At 38.5% G+C, this 21,847-nt stretch overlaps 3 protein-coding genes across 3 annotated transcripts; all 3 read right to left on the bottom strand.

The window, feature by feature from the left end:
- Positions 1 to 4,940: 4,940 nt before the first annotated feature.
- LOC126696462 (uncharacterized) lies at positions 4,941 to 5,798 on the bottom strand. The gene has a single exon (XM_050393203.1). The coding sequence runs from the start codon at positions 5,796 to 5,798 to the stop codon at positions 4,941 to 4,943; it is 858 nt and encodes a 285-aa protein (XP_050249160.1).
- A 3,981-nt stretch (positions 5,799 to 9,779) lies between these two features.
- On the bottom strand, positions 9,780 to 11,126 carry LOC126696470 (cytochrome P450 94A1-like). The gene has a single exon (XM_050393207.1). It carries the CDS (start codon positions 11,124 to 11,126, stop codon positions 9,780 to 9,782), a length of 1,347 nt encoding a protein of 448 aa, XP_050249164.1.
- Positions 11,127 to 18,230: 7,104 nt separating this feature from the next.
- Positions 18,231 to 20,071, bottom strand: LOC126712984 (cytochrome P450 94A2-like). The gene has a single exon (XM_050412563.1). It carries the CDS (start codon positions 19,964 to 19,966, stop codon positions 18,437 to 18,439), a length of 1,530 nt encoding a protein of 509 aa, XP_050268520.1. The 5' UTR covers positions 19,967 to 20,071; the 3' UTR covers positions 18,231 to 18,436.
- Positions 20,072 to 21,847: the final 1,776 nt, after the last annotated feature.

The following is a 21,847-nucleotide window of genomic DNA, read 5'->3' on the forward strand; positions in this document are numbered from 1 at the left end:
GATGGAATCGCAACTTCGGAGGCAGACCTACCCGCCAGCCAGACCCCGCAGATCCAGTTGAAATTAAAAAAGTAGAACCTGTCTTGTAACTTTAAATAGACACTTAATAGAGGACTTTTTTGCTCATTTTCTTATCGCTCTGGTGGCTCTATGTTATCTTTGCAGTCATTCACTTTATCGTTGTAATTTTGCATGGGTTCATTTTAACCACCTTCTTTATTGTGCGCCAATCTTGCGTCCAAAGCTCTCTGTCCGACTCCTCAATGAATGTTATAGGACATTATTTGCGTCAAGTTTATGATTAGAAGATTTATCACAACTCTATTACCATTCAACAATTCAATACACAACATAGAAGGCTAATTTCTACCAAGTTTGCGGTCCGAGGACCTGGCATAACTTAGCCTCTGTTCCACGTTTTAATATAAATCGTAGGATGTTAATTTCCACTAAGTTTGCAATCCGAGGACCTGACATAACTTAGTTTCAGTTTAACAATTCAATAGAAGTTATAGGATGTTAATTTCCACTAAGTTTGCGATCCAAGGACCTGGCATAACTTAGTTTCTGTTTAACAATTCAATATAAGTCATAGGATGTTAATTTCCACTAAGTTTGCGATCCAAGGACCTGGCATAACTTAGTTTCTGTTTAACAATTCAATAGAAGTTATAGGATGTTAATTTCCACTAAGTTTACGATCTGAGGACCTGGCATAACTTAGTTTCTGTTTAACAATTCAATATAAGTCATAGGATGTTAATTTCCACTAAGTTTGCGATCCGAGGACGTGGCATAACTTAGTTTCTGTTTAACAATTCAATATAAATCATAGGATGTTAATTTCCACTAAGTTTGCGATCCGAGGACCTGGCATAACTTAGTTTCTGTTTAACAATTCAATATAAATCATAGGATGTTAATTTCCACTAAGTTTGCGATCCGAGGACCTGGCATAACTTAGTTTCTGTTTAACAATTCAATATAAATCATAGGATGTTAATTTCCACTAAGTTTGCGATCCGAGGACCTAGCATAACTTAATTTCTGTTTAACAATTCAATATAAATCATAGGATGTTAATTTCCACTAAGTTTGCGATCCGAGGACCTGGCATAACTTAGTTTCTATTTAACAATTCAATATAAGTCATAGGATGTTAATTTCCACTAAGTTTGCGATCCGAGGACTTGGCATAACTTAGTTTCTGTTTAACAATTCAATATAAATCATAGGATGTTAATTTCCACTAAGTTTGCGATCCGAGGACCTGGCATAACTTAGTTTCTGTTTAACAATTCAATATAAATCATAGGATGTTAATTTCCACTAAGTTTGCGATCCGAGGACCTGGCATAACTTAATTTCTGTTTAACAATTCAATATAAATCATAGGATGTTAATTTCCACTAAGTTTGCGATCCGAGGACCTGGCATAACTTAGTTTCTATTTAACAATTCAATATAAGTCATAGGATGCAGGAGTACAGGATGTATGATTGACGTAAGTTTAAAAGAAAATATTTGAATTGAAACACTTTTATTAATAATAATACCTCTTGAGATTATTTACATTCCAAGGGTGGAGTACAGGTTTTTCGTCTAGGTCCTCTAGATAGTAGGCTCCTATTCCTACTATAGAAGTGATCCGATATGGCCCCACCCAATTAGGTCCCAGTTTTCCCCAATTTGGATTCTTAGTGGCCCCCAGGACTTTCCTCAGCACCAGATCTCCTATGGCTAACGGCCTCATCCTCACATTGCTATCGTAGCCCTGCTTGAGTTTATGCTGGTAGTAAGCTAATTGAACCATCGCACTCTCCCTTCGTTCTTCAATCAGGTCTAAACTTTTCTCCAACATCGCATAATTATTACCCGAAGAGAATGTACTGGTCCTTAACGTTGGGAATCCAGTTTCCAGGGGAATGACGGCCTCTGCCCCATAGGTCATGGAGAAGGGAGTTTCTCATGTCGAATGTCGGGGTGTTGTCCGATACGTCCAAAGCACATGTGGCAATTCTTCCACCCATTTTCCTTTCGCGTCATCCAGTCTCTTCTTAAGCCCATTGACTATTACCTTGTTAATAGCTTCAGCCTGTCCGTTGCCTTGTGGATAAGTTGGAGTGGAATATCTGTTTCTTATTCCTAGCTCTGAACAATATTCCCTAAAAGCATTGCTATCGAATTGGAGTCCGTTATCCGAGACAAGAGTTCGGGGAATTCCAAATCGTGTAACAATGTTCCTCAAGACAAATTTCTTCACATCTACGTCCCTGATGTTAGCCAAGGGCTCAACTTCAACCCATTTAGTGAAGTAGTCTGTGCCGACCAGCAGGTACTTCTTGTTTCCTATGGCTTTGGGAAAAGGGCCGACAATGTCCAGCCCTCATTGCGCAAAAGGCCACGGGCTTGAGAGAGGGTTAAGAACTCCTCCCGGTTGGTGGATATTCGGGGCATATCTCTGACACTGATCGCATTTCTTAACATACTCCTGCGCTTCTCTCCGCATATTTGGCCACTAATAACCTTGCATGAGGGCTCGGCATGATAGAGACCTTCCTCCTGTATGGCTTCCACAAATGCCCTCATGCAATTCTTCCAGGATTGACTCTGCTGTCTCAAGAGGCACACAGAGCAAGTATGGCCCAGAGAAGGATCGTCTGTATAACTTTTTATCCTCGGATAACCAGTATCGAGGAGCTCTCCTTCGTACTTTTTCAGCTTCCAGCTTATCTTCGGGCAATAAGTCACTTTCGAGAAATTTTAATATGGGATCCATCCAGCTTGTCGACGAACTAACTTGATGGATGTGGCAAACCTCCTTTTCTGGTGAAGTGGGAGTACACAAGTCTTCGACGATAATCACTCGAGGGAAATTTTGTACCGAGGAGGTGGCAAGGGTCGCCAAGGAATCAGCGTGGGTATTTTCACCTCGTGGAATATGTAATACGTCGAAAGACTCGAACTCCGTTCGCATACGCCTAACCCGGTCCAGATACCCTTGGGTCTCTGGCCTCCAGCTCTCCGGTCACCTGGTCGACTACCAACCTCGAGTCTGAGAATAGTTTCACTGCCTTTCCACCCATTTTATGGACCATGCTCATTCCCATTATCAAGGCTTCGTATTCTGATTCATTGTTAGTAGCTGAGAACCTTAGTCTTAGCGACTTCTCGATGATGACCTCTTCGAGGGATATCAGCACCAATCCCAATCCAGCTCCCTGTTGGTTTGCGGCCCCATCCACGTACACTTTCCATATAGACTCCCCTTGGGCGGATATCAGGCCAACCGATTTTTTATCCATGTGATCTTGATTCCTACTAATTTCTTCAGGGCACTCAGCGAATTCAGCTACCAGATCGGCGAGAACTTGACCTTTTACAGAGGTGCGGGGCATGTATTTGATGTCAAAAGCACCCAGAATCGTGCCCCACTTGGCAATTCTACCGGTGTAGTCAGCACTTCTGAGTATGGACTTAAGAGGCAGTTGGGTCAAAATAACCACAGTGTGAGCTTGAAAATAGTGCGGAAGTTTCCGTGTTGCATGGACCACCGCCAGTATGGACTTAAGAGGCAGTTGGGTCAAAATAACCACAGTGTGAGCTTGAAAATAGCGCGGAAGTTTCCGTGTTGCATGGACCACCGCCAGTATGGCCTTTTCTAATGACAGATATCTCACCTCGGCTTCATGGAGGGATTTACTTACATAATAAACTGGCCTTTGGACGCCATTGTCTTCTCGTATCAAGACGAAACTAACTGCGTGGGGAGCTATCGCCAAATAGGCATACAACACCTCATCCACTTCAGGGCTAGACAAGATAGGTGGCCTGGACAAGTAATCTTTCAACTACTGGAACACTTCAGCACACTCCACGGTCCATTCGAATCCTTGCCACTTATGTAACAGGCAGAAAAAAGGACGACACCTCTCAGCCGACCTGGAGATGAACTGGTTTAACGCAACAGTCATCCCAGTCAGTTTCTGCACTTCTTTTGGATTTCGAGGTGCTTGCAAATCGTTAATGGCCCTAATCTGGTCTGGATTCACCTCAATTCCTCTATGGATCACCATGTACCCCAAGAACTTCCCGGAACCTACACCAAAGGAGCACTTCGAAGCATTCAAGCGCAACTTATGTTCTCTCAGTATCCCGAAGATACTAGTGAGGTCCTTCACATGTTCGGACACTACTTTACTTTTTACAACCATATCATCGATATAAACTTCAATATTTCTGCCCAGTTGTGGCTCAAACATTTTCGTCATCATGCATTGGTAGGTAGATCCACCGTTTTTCAAACCGAAAGGCATCACCTTGTAATGGTAGTTCCCAATCGGGGTCACGAAAGCAGTCTTTTCTTGATTGTCGGCGGCCAACGGTATTTGGTGATACCCTTGAAAGGCATCCAAGAAACTCATCCTAGGGTGACCCACGGTCGCATCCTCCAACTGGTCAATCTTCGGCATAGGAAATGGATCCTCGGGGCAGGCCTTATTAAGATCCGTGAAATCCACGCACACCTGCCATTTTCCAGTCTTCTTTTTTACTACCACCGTATTGGCCAACCATTGAGGGTAAAAAACTTCCTTGATAGCCCCAGCCTGTTTGAGTTTGGCAACTTCGCTTCTAACTGCCTCGGCATGCTCCTTCGATGGTCGCCGAGGAGGTTGCCTCCTGGGGACAACGGCAGGGTTCACGTTGAGTCGGTGACAAATGAAATTCGGGTCCACCCCTGGGGTCTCGTACGGGTCCCATGCAAAAACGTCCACATTGGCTCGGAGGAACTCCAGCAAATTCGCTTTCTCTTGCAAAGGCAACTTGGCCCCAACCCGGAAGAATTTTTCTGGATCATCAGCGATAACTGCCTTTTCTAGATCTTCACACTCTACCCCATTGATTGACACTTCTAAGCCTGATACTGGGGACTTTAATTGCTATAACTCATTATCGGCGGTAGCCGAGGTTTCTGCCTCTGGCCGATGCTGTATAGCCGCTACTTGGCATTGCCGAGCAGCCGCCTGACTCCCTACGATCTCCAGCACTTGGTCTCCGGATGGGTACTTCACCTTCTGATGTAGGGTGGACGAAACTGCTTTAAGGGTGTGAAGCCAAGGTCTGCCCACAATAGCCGTGTACGGAGAAAAAACATCTACAACAATAAAATCTACCTCCACCACATCCGTGCCTGACTGCACGGGCAGCCTGATTAGCCCCATCAGAGTGACCAACCTTCCCTCAAAACTCACTAGAGGGGAATTATAAGTTGTTAAGTCCTCTGGTTTCAAACCTAGCCCCTTGTACAAATCTGGATACATCACATCCACAATGCTTCCCTGATCAACCATTACTCTTCGGACATCGTACCCACTAATCCTCAATGTTACCACCAAAACATCGTCATGGAGCTGTATGGTCCCAACCAGATCCTCATCTGAGAAACCCAAAATCAAGGGGACACGCCTCTTGGCTCTCTTCAATGCCTGAGAATGATCCTCGGCCGGGGATCGGGACACCGACAACACTCTCGAGGGGCAAGATCCAGTCCTTCCCGAGGCCGCAAAGATGACATTAATCGTACCCAGGGGGAGCCTTGATGAAGCATCCCCACGCACCTTGGAACCTGCTTGGCTTGCCCTTCCGCTGGAGTGATGCAAGAGTTGCTTTAATTTCCCTTCACGGACCAACTGTTCCAAGTGGTCCCATAAATTCCTGCAGTTGTCTGTCGTGTGCCCATGGTCCTGATGGTAATGGCAATACAAACTCGAGTTGCGTTTTCTAGGCTTTCCCGCCATCTTGTTCGGCCATTTGAAGAATGGCTCGTTCTTTATCTTCTCCAAAACCTGCTGAACAGGCTCCCGAAATACTGCATTAACAACCTGGGCGTCCGTCGAGCCCGACTGCCCAACAAATCCCTCCTCGGTCGACTGTTATTATAACGATCCGACCTGAAATCCCTCCTCTCCTGAGGGATCACCTTGGCCTTTCCTTTCCCCTGAAGTTGATCTTCCTCTACCCTTTTGTACTTTTCTATTCTGTCCATCAGCTGGCGCACACTGGTGACAGGTTTACCTGTCAAGGATTTCCTCAAATCGTGATCAGCTGGGAGACCGGCTTTGAAAGTGGTTATAGCCACAGGATCATTCTTCCCCTTTATTTCGTTAAACATTTCCCAGTACCTATCCGAATAGCTCTTGAGAGTCTCGCCCTCTCGCATAGACAAAGTCAACAAGGATCTCAAAGGCAGAGGAGTCCAGCTGCATGTAATAAAGCGAGCACCAAAAGCCTGAGTCAGTGTTTTGAAAGATCCAACAGAATTGGCCCTTAAGCCATTGAACCACAACATCGCCGTTGGACCCAAACTCGACGGAAAAATCTTGCACATCAAAGCATCATCCCTGGAGTGAATAGCCATCTTCTGGCTGTAATAGCTTACATGTTCCACCGGATCTGAATGGCCATCATACAGAGAGAACGTAGGTTGATGGAATCGCCGAGGATGGGTAGTATCGTCTATGTTTCTTGTAAATGGTGACTTGGAAATTTGACTCAGGGCTTTGTTCATGGCATCATTTCCCAAGCCCCTGCTAGTTGGACTTCTACGCCTACGCCTATGGCGATGTTCCTCTTCATAGGAGAAAGTCTCGCTTTGCGGAGTTCTCGACCTTCGCCTGTAGCTAGTTCCATCCGACTCCCCGGATGATGGTTCAGAGCAAGGTGGGGAACGTTCCCGCCGTGCATGGCGCAACTCTCTCTTCAAGTCTGCGATCTCACGTTGCAGATTCCTACCATGCTTCGCGTGGGAGACGTGACTCTTCCCGCGTGAATGGCTCCTGGTGGTATGAGTTATATGTACACTCCCTTCCCGGAGTTCCCTCCGTTCAGGACTCCTTCCAGGACCACCATGCTGAGAGCCCCTTGACTCCGCCTGATGATGGTTGACATCATCCTGATGCGGTCCTGCTGCGGGATGAGGTGGTTCCACTCCTTCCATCGGAAACGTTGTACCAGAAGTTGTACAAGCTAACACAAGCTCTTCCCACAGACGGTGCCAATTGTAAGGACGCGATTTTGTAACGAACCGTAACAGTGTTGGGTTCGCACGTAAAAAGGCCCAGACAATATGATTTGTAAAGCGTAGGTGTAAAGAACTAGGTTAACTGTGGTCTCCCTTAAAAAGATTCACTCTCAAGTATTTTAAAGGTCTAAAGTTGGTACAACGATCGTTTTCTTTAGTGATCAATGCAATTCTTTTTCTCTACTCTTGCTCTCTTCTTTTTTGTTTATGTCTTTCTCCCTTTTCTTTTTCTGTTCCGATCCCCTTTCTTCATGCTCTTCTTTTAGTTTATATACCCCCCTTTGCGTTCCATCCTTACCGCACACGTGTAGGTTGGGTCCGGAGGATTTCTTTCTGTCCCATCTAGCACCTCCTGGAACTTCCTATGGGCAGCTGTAAGGCTTCTTCCTTACTGTTCAAGTATCACCTCCACATTAATGCGGCCAGAGAGTTGGTTGAGAGGTCATTAATGCGGAGGCAGCTGTAGTTACAGATATTTGTTTGTCTTATCTCTTTCATCCTTGGTCGGTTATTCTATCCTTTACGGTGACCTAATTCTGAGGTCTGGTTGCAATAAGACTACGTCCTGATCGTCCTCGGACGCATACTGCCGAGGAGTAGGGTGTCCTCGAACGGATGTGCAAAACCCTACCCTTGTAATGTTGTCTACCATCCCCTTCAGTAACTACCTTATGACCTGACTTGACTTCCTCGGACGGATATGTATCCTCGGATGGGCCACGGGCCCAACAATCCTGAATCAATTCTGAACTTTATGGGCCTATTGATCGAACGGTCCCCACAGTTTCTATATTAATATTAAAAATAATCCAAGGTTAAAATTAAAAAAGAAAAAGATAAGTGATGTAACAAATCCCAGTTTTTCCCTCCTCACACGACAAATTCTGGATAGACTCACAGGGAAGGATTTGGAGACTAGGGCAATGGTCCTTATGTAACAGAGTAACAATAGTCAAACTAATGTGCCTAGTGGTTGAGCCGGTCTTAAAGTTTAACACATTATTGTTTCTTGAATTTGTTACAATACCAGCCTTTTATGAAAAGTGTGAGGGTTAGGTTAGAGAAGGTGTTTGATATCAAATTATATCATGTCAGTAATATCAAAATTCAATAAATGTGAGACATGTTAACAACGGTTAATAGAAAATGGTATGCACGATGCTAAGAAAGTCCATTGAAGAATAAGAAGAGGGACTAAAGTGGCAGCCTTACTTCCATTTCAATTAATTGGTAAATACTATTTGGTAGTTGTGTCTTGTCAAGGTGTTGTGAAATTTCATCCATATTTCCTATGATTAGGTATTGTTTGGAAACTATGCTACTGTGGTTTACAAGATGATTTGTTACTTGCACCTTATTGACCTATCAATGTTGTTCCTTTCAATTCTTTTTATTGTACTCTTCTCAATTTCAGTGGAGAAATTATCTTTGGTTTTCATTAATTGTTGGCGCATGATTTTCCAATCAAGAAGGGTTAACAATTATCAATTCATCCAAAGGAGGGGTTAACAATAGCTACTCACCCTAAACAATAGTAGTGTTTGCAATATGCACTCTTAAACTTTAACATATTGTCATCAATACAATGATTTGAAATCATTTTGCTATATCTACTCACCATCCAAACTAGCATATAAATTCATGTTAGTTGGTGTAATTGCTATTGTAATTGCTATTATAATTTTGGGTCGGCTAAGTTTAAGAATGGTGATTTCATTGTGACATTTCTATCATTGCCTTTATATACATAATACAGTAAACTACATATTTGGTCATCAACTTTTACACAATATGTTAATTTGGTCTTTAACCTTTTAAATGTGTCAATTTAGTCCTTGACTTTTTGATATTGTGTCAAAATAGTCCTTACTGTTAAGTGATGGATGAAAAAAGCTGACATGACTAACAGTCAAAATAAAGTATAATTTTTAGAGTAATGCTATAGACACAAACTATTTTACAACATCCGCAGTTTGTAAAAATATTGTAAAATAGTTTGTGTCTGTAGTATTACTCTATTTTTTATGCCACATAGACTACCATGTGTACTGCCACATCAGCATATATTAAAAAAAAAATGTAGATCAAACAAAATCCCTAAATCTTAAACACATATCTTTGATTCTGCCTCATTAAAACTTGGTGACAAATTCAAAGAGCATTAATAGAAAAAACAAAATCTAACACAAAAAGTCCAACTTGAGCATAAATGCGTAATAACAATCACAATCGTCCATAAATGTTTTTAAATCAAATGGGTAATTGTAAAAAAAAAATTCCAATCTTTCCATTAGAGTTTGATTCTTTACCTAACAAAAATATGTATATGGGGTGGGTGAACATCGAAAATTAAAACCAAATTAGAGTGTGGGTTATTAAATTTTAAAGTTTAGAGTACATACGAAAAACTTTCAATTTAGCTTATGCAAGAAAAAGATTGCACACATTTCACATCACAGAGAATCATTCATCATATAAACGCAATAACTTTAGTTTTCTTGTTTATATACTATCCCTATCACCAACAAAACAAAAAAAAAAAAAACTATATAGAAAGGACAGTGGTTGTTATACCAACATTGTGTTTTCATAAACTTAAAAGCAGTTGAAAAAAAAAAAAAAAAAAAAAAGCAGTTGAAAAAGTAAGGCGAAAACCAAACAAGGGTGCACATGTGGGGGCATGGGCTCAGTATAACACTCAGGACTCAGTCTCATCATGACGAAGATGATCCCTCTCCACAATCTTCACCGGAAACCCACCTTTCATCTTTGAAGTCAAATACGAAACAAACTCCGGTTCATGGTTTACACCTTCTTCAAACGCTGGCACCACCTCAAACCTCCTTAAAACCCCAGCTACCACCCTCTTCATCTGCAAGAATGCCATTTCCTTCCCCAAACAAATTCTAGGACCTGCCTGGAACACCGGGTATGTGTACGGGTCTCTCCCCACGAACTTCCATGATTCTTCCTCCTTCTGCAGCCACCTCTCTGGCTTGAACTCTGCCCAGTCCGATCCCCACAGCATCTCCAACCTCCCCATTGCGTATGGAAAGTAGGTCACTCTCATCCCCTTCTTCACCACTGTCCCGCCGGGCAATACGTCGTCGTTCACTGCCTCCTTTGAGTCAATCGGAACTGGCGGGTACAGCCTCATGCTTTCACACAGTGAAGCGTGTGTGTACACCATGTCTTTCACCTCGTCAAAAACAGGCGCTTCTGATTTTTCATTGATTTCATTTAGAATCTTGGATTCAATCTCTGGGTTCTTCCATAGAAGCCAAAAAAACCATGTTAAAGCCGCCGACGTAGTGTCACGCCCAGCAAGTATAAAGCTGATCACAATGTCTGTCACGAAGTTCTCGTCCGAATGGCCGGAGCTCAAGAACCTTGACAACAGGTCTACGGAATCGAGGCTCTCTTTCTCTCCCAGCCTCTGCTTCTTTTCTTTGATTATGTTCAGCGCGAACTCTCGCACTTCCGAGATAGCGTTTTTGAGACGCTTTTCTGACCCAATATTCAACAACTTCTTGAATTTCCAGATGACTGGGTGTACCGCAGAGAACCTCTCGCTGCTAATCCTGACACCGTCTTCAAAGGCTAAGGCGAACTTGGCCTGTGGAAGAGAGGGCAACAAGTATGCTGGGTCGAACCCGAAAGCGATCTTACAAATATTATCAAAAGCAAACCTTTGAAGAATGTCTTGGAAATCAAGGACAGTTCCCTGTTTGGCAGCTGAGGAGAGAATGGGGATGAGGCGATCGGAGAGCTCAGTGTCGACAACGGTTTCAATGAACTTGCGGAGAGATTTGGTGTTGAATTCGTGGCTAGAGACTTGTCTTTGGAACTTCCAGGAGTCGCCGTCAATGTTGAAGATGCCGTGGCCAAGAAAGTCGGTGAGAGTTCGATTGAAAACGTGGCCTTTTCCGTAGTTAGAGAAGTTGGTCTTGAGGATGTGTTGGACCACGGCGGGGTCGCCGGAGAAGACCTGGCGGGTGGAGTAGTTGCGTCGGAGAACAAAGGTGGCGGAAGGTGAGACTTGCATGATACCTGAGAGCCATGGGAGTGGGCGCTTTCGGTTGGCAAGGATGGCGAAGAATGAACCCACTAGAGGGTAGGATTTCGGGACTTTGGAATTGGAATTGGAATTGGAATTGAGAAAGAAGAAGAAGAAGAGAAGGGAAAGTAAAGGAATTAGGATGATAAGAAGCAACATGGCAGATTTGATTTTGGGTTGGCTGGGTTGACCTTGTCTTTTAGTCACAGATATTTGTTTTGTTTTCGTAGTTATATCGTTTGTGGTTGTGGATGGATATGTATTTATAGGGACGAGTTGCATTCAGATTTAATGGTCCTTTTGTTTTCATTAATAATAATATATTAAAATGCATGTTAATTAAGGGTAATAAAAAAAACAGTACAAGTTTTTATCAAGACTCAGACCGTAACTTTTATTGTCAGATTTTTTTTTTAAGGCCCTCAGTGGCTTTTCTTTTTCCACACGTTGTCCTCTTATTTGATAGCAACACAACTTCCGAGAAAAAGTAGTTGTATATGGAGCAGTGATAAAGTAATAAAAAATGTTAGTCAGCGTCTTAGGTTTCATTAGTTTAGTAATTATTTTTAGGAATATTTTATTAAAAATTTGATAAAATAATAAATATTATTGGCTGTTTATTATATATATATTTTTATAAAAGTTGTATCAATTATTTTTATTATGTTAGTAAGTGTCCTAGATTTCATTAGTTTAATAACTATTTTTAAGAATATTTTATTAAAAATTTGATAAAATAATAATTGTTATCGGCTATTTTTTATATTTATTTTATAAAAGTGATTTCATATTTTCCTATTATGATTTATTAATAATTACTTTAAGACTATCCATTAATATGACCTCAAGAGTCTATTTAGATTGAGGGAGGAATGGAGGAGAGTAGAGTAAAGTTAGTTGAAAATTACTAATTTTAGACAGCTGCAAAATCTGTGTTGATTTGCTATTGTTGGACTAAATTATTGTTTAATTACAAAAAAATTGCAAGAGCAAAATAAAAATGACATTATGCTTGGTTAACCGCTGCAGAATCTGGGTTTTGGGAAGAACAATGTGAGAAAATAAAATGAAATTTTGCTTGGTTAAAGAAATTGGAAAAAAATAAATAATAGAAAAAAAATGTTAAATAGAAGAAAAATATTTTTAAAAGTTGACTTGACTTTTAATTATTTTGCCATCAAAGCAATGATGTGCCCACTCAAATTTAGGCACATTAGAATCTCATTTAATATTTTAATATTAGACATTCTTATAGTGTAAATCATTTGCTACATATGTATTTTGTATTAGTGAGTTAACAGTAGAAATCAAATTGACTACAAGTTAAAAATAATAGGGGACCAAAATGATTGTTACCAAAATATATGGACCAAATTGAATGTAACCCCAAAATATAAGGACTAAAATAGTATTTTGGCTTATATATAATTACGAAGGAATACAAACAGCTAAAAGAATGGCTTAAGAAAATTATAAAAAAATATTGTCAAAAAGAATATATTTTAAAATGATAAAATTAGTAGTTTAACTTTAATCATCCTATAATAAATATTATTTTTGAAAGTCAATTTTGATTCTACGATAAATACATGCGATATAAACAAGATTTGCTTGTTTGATAGATTTGGAATCTATTCATGGGTATTTTTCATTATTTTTTAGAGTCAATTTTGATTCTACGATAAATACATGCTATATAAACAAGATTTGCTTGTTTGATAGATTTGGAATTTATTCATGGGTATTATTCATGAGTCTTTATGTACTTTTTGATACTATTCATGGGTCTTACTGTACTATTTCAACTAACTTTTATTTTTATTTACCGTACATTCAGTAAAAAAATTTTAATTTCAACAAAATAAGCGAATCTCTAATAGACCTGAATAATATAATACCGAGTAATTATGTTTATCAAGCTTTCATTTATTTTAAAGAAAAGGTTTGACCATTTGTTTGAATAATCTTGGGGTCAACCTATCATAAATAAGAAGAAATTAAGAAGAGATGATTCCATGTTCACACAAGGTGGGGACTTTTCATGACCTAAGCAATGAGTCGAACAAAATGAGATTCAGCAAACCTCTAGAAAGAGGACATGTCTTGGCCTATAAACAAGGAAACTTCTTTGCTAAAGAAATGCCCAATTGCTTTACTTATTTGTTAAGCCTAATGTCGTTTTCCAATTGAGAAATGATATGTCTACAATATTTTTACAACAAATCTTAAGTGGCAGGTTATTACTGGCTGTTATTGTTAGGGCAAAAAAGTAATCTTAGTGTTAGTTTCAAATTTTAACTAATAACAACTAACCACCGGTGATTTATTGTAAAAATATTGTAGACATAGCATCACTCTTTCCAATTATGGGATGAATTCGGGGACTTTTTAAATTTATTATAATATTTTTTTTTATTAAATGTAAATTTTGAAAAGTCTATTATTTTGGAATCCTGAATATGCTTCTACCAATAATTGTACTAAATTACATAATAATTATACTAATTTTTATATGCCTTTTGCCTTTCAATCAACACTCGTTGAATAAATGAAAATTCTCATATTTCTTTGATGAGAAATGTGAAAGGAAAAAAATAAATAAATAAAATAAGAGAGCATTCCCAAGGGAATTAGATAATATTTTTTTCGCATATCTCCATAGTTGCAAAATTTCAAAAATATTAAAGATCAACAACTATATTATGAATCAAAATTTTAAATTTCAAGTTTTTATAGTATAAAATTATGCATACAAAATAAATTTATGGATCAAATAGTAAGTAACATCTAATTGACATGAAATTTGATACGTGTATTAAGAACAAAAAGAACGTACAATCTAACGGTTAAATTTTCAAAATATATAGTCATGTTAATTTTTTAGTGGAGGTTATAGCCATTAGCTACAACCAAGTTTGTAACCAAACTTTGTTCTTTTGGCAAATCTACTTTTAGATTGTATTTTCTTATTATATTCTATTTGTTTACAAAATTTCAAAAAAAATAAAAAATCAATAGTTATGTCATTAACCAAATATTTAAGTTTCAAGTGTTTGTGGTCTTAAATTAAGCATAAAGTATAAGTCTATGGATCAAATAGTAAATTTGATTTGAACAAAATTTAACATATGTGTTAAGAATATAAAGAATATGCAATTCAATGGTTAGATTTTCAAAATTCACATCTATAATAGTAAAGTTGTTTACCAACACTACTAAGCTATACTTTTTCCTTTTAAAAAAATTATATATACATACATACATATTTTTCTTTACCTACAAAAAAGGAAAAAGTTTTGGGTGGGTAGTTACCCATTGTTGGTGACCTTACTAGGCTCGTGTTTGTTTGGGGAGTTAAGTCGGGAATTTGACATTGGGCTGAAGATACCAATGGCTTTCGGTGCACTTTCAGACCTACAAAATAGATAAAGTCCAAAGTTTAAAAATCATGATAATGGTTGAAATAAGAAATAACATATTTTGTATAATAACTTTGATTAATGGTTGCAATAATGGTTGAAACAAAGCCATATGTATTTAGCATAATAGTTTTGATTGAATTATGAGTTAAAGATCATATTGATGTATATTGAGAGATGTCAATTATTAGATAATAATTAATAAATTATTATGTGTCCAACAATAAGACAATCCAAAATAGTTCATGTCCAATTGTAGGCAACTTAACTTAACGCAATAGTGTAAACAATATTCTAGGAAACTACCCTTTTAAACAATCTACACATCACTAATGATTCCCTGATAAAATTATAACCTTTTTAATTCTTTGTTTCCAACAATGAGAAATCATACTTGGAAACCATTGGTTGTCTCTTCAAGTGTATTCCTTCTAAACTCCAAGTGAAAAATACACCTCCTAGCCTCTTTAGCAATGTCTCTCTTTTATCTCTTCCTCTACCTTGCATTTAACGCGTAAGAGATGTGAGCTTAGTGGGGGTAGTGAAATGCGGTCACTACTAAAATGCATTAATGATTTATCTATTTTATTCTTAACTTAATTTAATTATTTTTGTGCCCCAAGGTTTAAGCTATATAAACTTTTTTAATCATAATCTCACGTGTGTTAAGTCTACATTACCTCAATTCTGTGAATAATAATAAAAACTGATAATAAAAACATCAATGATATGCAGGGTATTACACTCTTCCCCCCTTAAAATAAGTTTAGTCCTCTAAACTTGATGAACCTCAATCAATAAATAGATAGGGGTATTTTTTCTTCATGTCTTCCTCTTTTTCCCATGTCACTTCTTGAACTGCATGATTTCTCCATAACACTTTCACTAAGAATATATTCCTTGTACATAGCACTTGTTTCTTCCTGTCAAGAATCTGCATTGGTTGCTCCTTATATTGATTGGTTCATATTCCAAAACATGTGATGGATCAGGCATATACTTTCATAACATTAATACATGGAATACATTATGAATATGTGACAAATCCATTATGAGTATTAAGTTTTAGGTAAACAGAAATGAAAATTTTTATTATTTTAAGTGCTATGTGATATGGGATGTTTACCAGATGTTACCTGCTACACACTGCCTGTTAGAATTCAGGGAATTAGAGAAGACATGCCAAACAACATGTTCCTTTTATCAACTGTAAACTATTGGAGCTTTACTGAACATACTTTTTAGCCCTCCAAACCATGACTCTCAAAGTTTCCCTAATGAGGCTCATAAGCTTAGATCATAAGATGATGTGCCATGAGCTTGAGTCATGGGCTTTGATGAGACAACTTGCCACGGGCTCTGATGTTGTCTTGTGTAAATATGAGCTTTTGTTGGAGAAGCTGCTTTCCATGAGTATAAGAGAGATAATATGGCCCACAAGCCTTGAATCAATGCTTAAGCTCGATCCATATCTTGATGTTGATGATGTCGAGGGTCATGAGCCCAATTGATAACGTAGAGAATAATGTGGGCTATGAATTCATCTTATAAGTGAAGATCTTATAAGGCATGTGAGTCTAATTCATGTAGTTGAATCAAACATGGGCTCTTTTGGGCTTTAAAGAAGACTTACCCAAAATCCATAATTATGTTGACGTGGCACAAGTTGTCAATGATATAATGCCAAGTGGTGTGAACAAATTGTCCTCAACACAGATTAAAGTATTAATTTTTACAATAAAATTGGAAGAATACACTAATTTAGATTAGGGTCGACTCAATATATTTTGGGGCCTAAGGTGAAAATTTAAGTGTCTATTCTTTTATTTAAATAAACATAAGCTATTATAAAAAATAAAATAAAAAAGTTACTGATAAAAAAAATGATGTTAGTTATGGACAAGACGTGAACCAATAAAAACTTGCCAAATAAAAAATATTGGGAAAAATATTATATAATTTGTATGTGTATGGACTCAATTTATAACGATCCCCAATTCGTATTGGGTTCATACGTTACAGGTCCAAACAATAAATTTGTAAATGGTGGGCTAAAAGGCTAGGCCTTGATGAATGGACGATCGTTGGTCATGGTATTCAAAATGCTTGCATAGAAGTGAGCTAGATGTATCAAAGAAGACTCTTTCTTTGACACGGCCTACATGGCTCCGGTTCCTTCCTCCCCCCTTCCCCAAGAAGGGATTCTTACATTATATAGCCTCTTTTATTTGATCCTGACCTTCCATCTGTTGGTCAGACAGATAACTACTTGAGTGCACGTCCTATCAGCTGTCTTCCCCCACCTTTTATTAGTTGCAGTAACCGAAATTGTACTGTTCAGGAGTCTTTTCCCATTAATGCAGTCAGGACGTTTGTTGGTACATTCAATGCGGAAGTGACAACTTTTCCTTGAACCGGCCCTACACTGTACTCGCCCTTTTTTCTGGGACTGCTTTCGGGGCTGTTTTTGACGACGTGCCGTTCTTCCCTTCTAGGTCTAGGGATGCCGAGGACAAGATCTTCCTCGGCCACATTCCTAGGATATTTGGACTCTAATTGCATGTCTTCGGCAATATCTCTCCTCGACGAGGGCCTTGGGCTCTAATGAAAGTGGGTCGGGGTCACAAATTCTCTGGCCCCACAGTATGTATATAGAATTTTTGAAATTATTATTCAAGTTTTTGTATGATAATTCATGAGAGATTTTTTGATGCGATAACTCATAAGAGATCTTTTGGATGGGATTTCCTATTTGGCCTATAGCCAAAATCTAATTTTGCTGTAGAGAATAGATTATAGATCTATACGTAATGTGTATAAGCAGAGACTAGCTAATAGACTAATAGACTAAAAAATATACTAATTTTCAAAGAAAAGAAAAGTATTGACTGGATGACCGTAAACTATAAATTACCGAATATTCAACTATAAAACCTAAGACAATGAGGGACCGATAAAAGAAAAGGAAGAAATCTTTACAACAGTAGGAAAAAAATAATAATAATAATAAAACAAAAACAAAAAGAGTAAATAAAGGCCAACCTGAAGAGCAGTTAACACACCCACACAACGATTTATGAGCAGCTACAAAGAAAGGAAAAAAAAAAAAGAATCAAAATGGAGAGTAGCAAGGTAAGTAGTGGGCTATGGGTAGGTTTGATTTCTTCAAAAATAAAGATGGAGAGAAAGTGTGTGTTTATTTGTTTTTGGCTTTTTATTTTTTGATATAGTCATTATTTCTCTCTTGAAAATTTGAGAACAAATATTGAATAGGTATAGACATGAAGAATCTCTTCACCTTTTGGTACGAGGGAGTGAAAAAATTTACATTCTTAAATTACATTAGACAGAGTGCATAATATTCAAAGAGTGTGTAATTTAAAAAAAAAAAAAATTGGGATAGTGCATTCTAGGGCCATTAATTTTTATTTTCTTTTTTGGAAAGATAAGAAAACTTTAATTACTCCTAAAAAAAAGAAAACCTTAATTATATTCTATTGAGTAATGGAGGGAGGGGGCCTTATTTAATTTGGGGGCCATAGGCCACTACCTTTAACTACCTTATAGTCTTGAGTGGACTCTGATTTAGACTATGGGGTGAACCGTATAAATATAATAAACACCGAATTAGGGTGTAGATTGTTAAATTTTAAAGTTTAGTGTACATATGACAAATATCCAAACTAGTATAGTATTAATATTGCACACTTTGCCCTTTAGACATAATTACTCTAACTCTAATGCCAAAAAAAGTATTGCACACATTTCACATCACAATGTAAGAGAGTATTTATTAATTATTATACACAGCTAAGCTAACACACAATTTCAGTCTCGCACGTGTGTTAGTCCCCTGCAGTGCTCCGGCTCTCGCAATACTCAATTCTCAGAATGAAGATGATCCCTCTCCCTCTCCTCAATCTTCACCGGAAACCCACCTTTCATCTTGGATAAAAATGAATCATACTCTGGTTCCTGTACACCTTGCTCAAAAGCTGGCACTACCTTAAACCTCCTTAAAACCCCAGCTACCACACTCTTCATCTGCAAGAAAGCCATCTCCTTCCCCAAACAAATTCTAGGACCTGCCTGGAACACTGGGTAAGTGTACGAGTCTCTCCCCACGAACCTCCATGATGATTTCGAATTCTCTTCCTCCTTCTGCAGCCACCTCTCGGGCTTGAACTCTGCCCAGTCCGATCCCCACAGCTTCTCCAACCTCCCCATAGCGTATGGAAAGTACGATACTTTCATCCCCTTCTTTACCACTGTCCCGTCCGGCAATACGTCGTCGTTCACTGCCTCCTTCGCGTCCAACGCGACTGGCGGGTACAGCCGCATGCTTTCACATAGAGAAGCGTGTGTGTACACCATATCTTTCACCTCGTCATAAACAGGCCCTTCCGATTTTTCTTTGATTTCCTTAAGAATCTCGGATTCTATTTCTGGGTTTTTCGATAGAACCCAAAAAAACCATGTTAAAGCCGCCGACGAAGTGTCACGCCCAGCAAGTATAAAGCTGATCACAAAATCGATCACGAAGTTCTCGTCTAAATGACCGGAGTTCAATAACCTTGACAACAGGTCCACGGAATCGAGGCTCTCTTTCTCTCTTAGCTCCTGCTTTTTTTCTTTTATTATGGTCATGGCGAACCCTCGTATTTCTGAGATTGCGACCTTGAGACGCTTTTCTGACCCAATATTCAACAACTTCTTGATTTTCCAAACGCCTGGGAATAACGTATTCCCCCTCTCGCTACTACACTTGATACCGTTTTCAAAGGCTAAGTCGAGCTTGGTCTGTGGAAGAGAGGGCAACAAGTAGGCCGGGTCGAACCCGAAAGCGATATTACAGATATTATCAAAAGTAAACCTTTGAAGAATGTCTTGGAAATCTAGGACAGTTCCATGTTCGGCAGCTGAGGTGAGGGTGGGGATGAGGCGTTGAGAGACCTCAGTTTGGACAACGGTTTCAACGAACTTTCGGAGGGATTTGGTGTTGAATTCTTGCATGGCGATTTGTCTTTGGAACTTCCAGGACTCACCGTCGACGTTGAAGATGCCATCGCCAAGAAGGTCGTAGACAGTTCGACGGGAATCTTCGCCTTTTCCGTAGCTATTGAAGTTGGTCATGAGGATGTGTTGGACCACGGCGGGGTTGCCGGAGATTACGTGGCCGGTGGCGAAGGATTGGCGGAGAACGAAGGTGTTGGAGGGTGAGTCTTGGATGATACCTGTGAGCCATGGGAGTAGGCGGTCTCGATTGGCGAGGAGGGCGAAAAATGAACCCACTAGAGGGTACGATTTGGGGATTTTGGAATTGGAATTGGAATTGGAATTGAAGAAGAAGAAGAAGAGTGAGAGTAAAGGAATTAGGATGAGGAGTAGATATTGAAGTTGCAGCAACATGATGGTTGGACTCAGATCTATTTTTTTTCAGTGCGTTTCAGATCTTTCTTTGTCTTTTTTTTATCTTACCTTATCTTATTTATTAATTTTTTTTTTACTTGTGTCATGACTCATGTGTGCAGTGTGCCTGTGGTGGTTGTGGATGGATATTTTATTCAAGAGTTGTGATAAGGACTATCAAATATTAAGTAATTTTATGTTATAACTTGTCACTGACCGGTAAAGAAGTGTATGTGGGACATATAGAAACACAGTTTTATCGATCACAATTCGCCCGACATAAAATTATGTCATTTTCTGTGATTTCAGCGTTTTCTTTCATTCAAATAAGGTGGCTGTGAAAAGATACTTTTATCAATTTTCATGACCTACGCAATGATGAGTCGAACAAATTTCTAGAAAGAGAGGTGGTATATCCTGTACCCAGTATTAGGGATGGCCATACCCATTAGGTAATGGATATCCAACCCTACCCGATCTAATTATTCTGGGTAATACCCAGTTCTTAACGGGTAGAAGGTAATTGGGTAGGGTTTGGATATTATCCAAATATTTTGGGTAGGGTTTGGATATTATCCATTTATCCATTATTACCCATTTAACTAATTAGATCTAACTCAAACCAAACTCAACCAAATTATTATGGGTAAACCTCAACCCATCCAATTAACCAATAATCAAAATTACCAAATTGCCCCTAAAACTTGAAAATGACCAAATTATTCATAAAATCCTCTAAAATTGCCAAAATGCACTCCAAACCTAAAAAATGACCAAAATATCCCCGAAACATAAAAAAAATGACCGAAACACCCCCAAAACCTAAAATATGACCAAAATACCCCCGAAAACTAAAAATTACCAAAATACCCCATAAACCTAAAAAATGACCAAAAGACCACTGAAACCTAAAAATTACCAAAATACCCTCTAAACCTAAAAAATGACCGAAATACCCTCAAAATATAAAAAATTACCGAAATACTCTCTAAACCTAAAAAATGACCGAAATACCTCCGAAACTTAAAAATTAGCAAAAAACCCCCGAAACATTAAAAAAAAATGATTGAAACACCCACGAAACCTAAAAATGACCAAAATACCCCCGAAACTAAAAATTACCAAAATAACCCCTAAACCTCAAAAATGACTGAAAGGCCACTGAAACCTAAAAAATGACCAAAATACCCCCCGAAACCTAAAAATTACCAAAATACCCTCAAAACCTAAAAAATGACCAAATACCCTCAAAACATAAAAAAAATTACTGAAATACCCCCCTAAATCTAAAAAATGACCGAAATACTCTTGAGACCTATAAAATTACCAAAATACCCCGAAACCTATAAAATGACAAAAATGCCCCTAAAACCTATAAGATGATAAAAATACACCCAACCCTAAAAAATGACTGAAATAACTTCGAAACCTAAAAAATGACCAAAAGATCCCAAAACCTAAAAAATAACTGAAATACCCCCAAAGCTTAAAGAATAACCAAAATACCCCCAAAACCTAAAAAATGACCAAAATACCCCTGAAACATAAAAAATTACCCCTGAAACCTTGAAATTACCAAAATACCTCCGAAATCTATAAAATTAACAAAATAGCCCCAAAATATAAAAATTACCGAAATACCCCTAAAACCTAAAAAATGAAAAAAAATTCCCCCGTAATCTAAAAAATGACTGAAATGCCCTTAGAATCTAAAAAAATGACCAAAATAACCCCGAAACCAAAAAAAATTACCATAATTCCCTCAAAACCTAAAAAATGACTGAAATATTCTTAAAACCTTTAATCTTGACAAAAATACCCTTGAAACATCCAAAATACCCCAAACCTCTATTTTCGTAATTTAAAAGGTTACAAATGTAC

This window comes from Quercus robur, chromosome 2 (genome assembly GCF_932294415.1).
Source record: "Quercus robur chromosome 2, dhQueRobu3.1, whole genome shotgun sequence".
In the NCBI taxonomy this organism is placed as follows: domain Eukaryota; kingdom Viridiplantae; phylum Streptophyta; class Magnoliopsida; order Fagales; family Fagaceae; genus Quercus; species Quercus robur.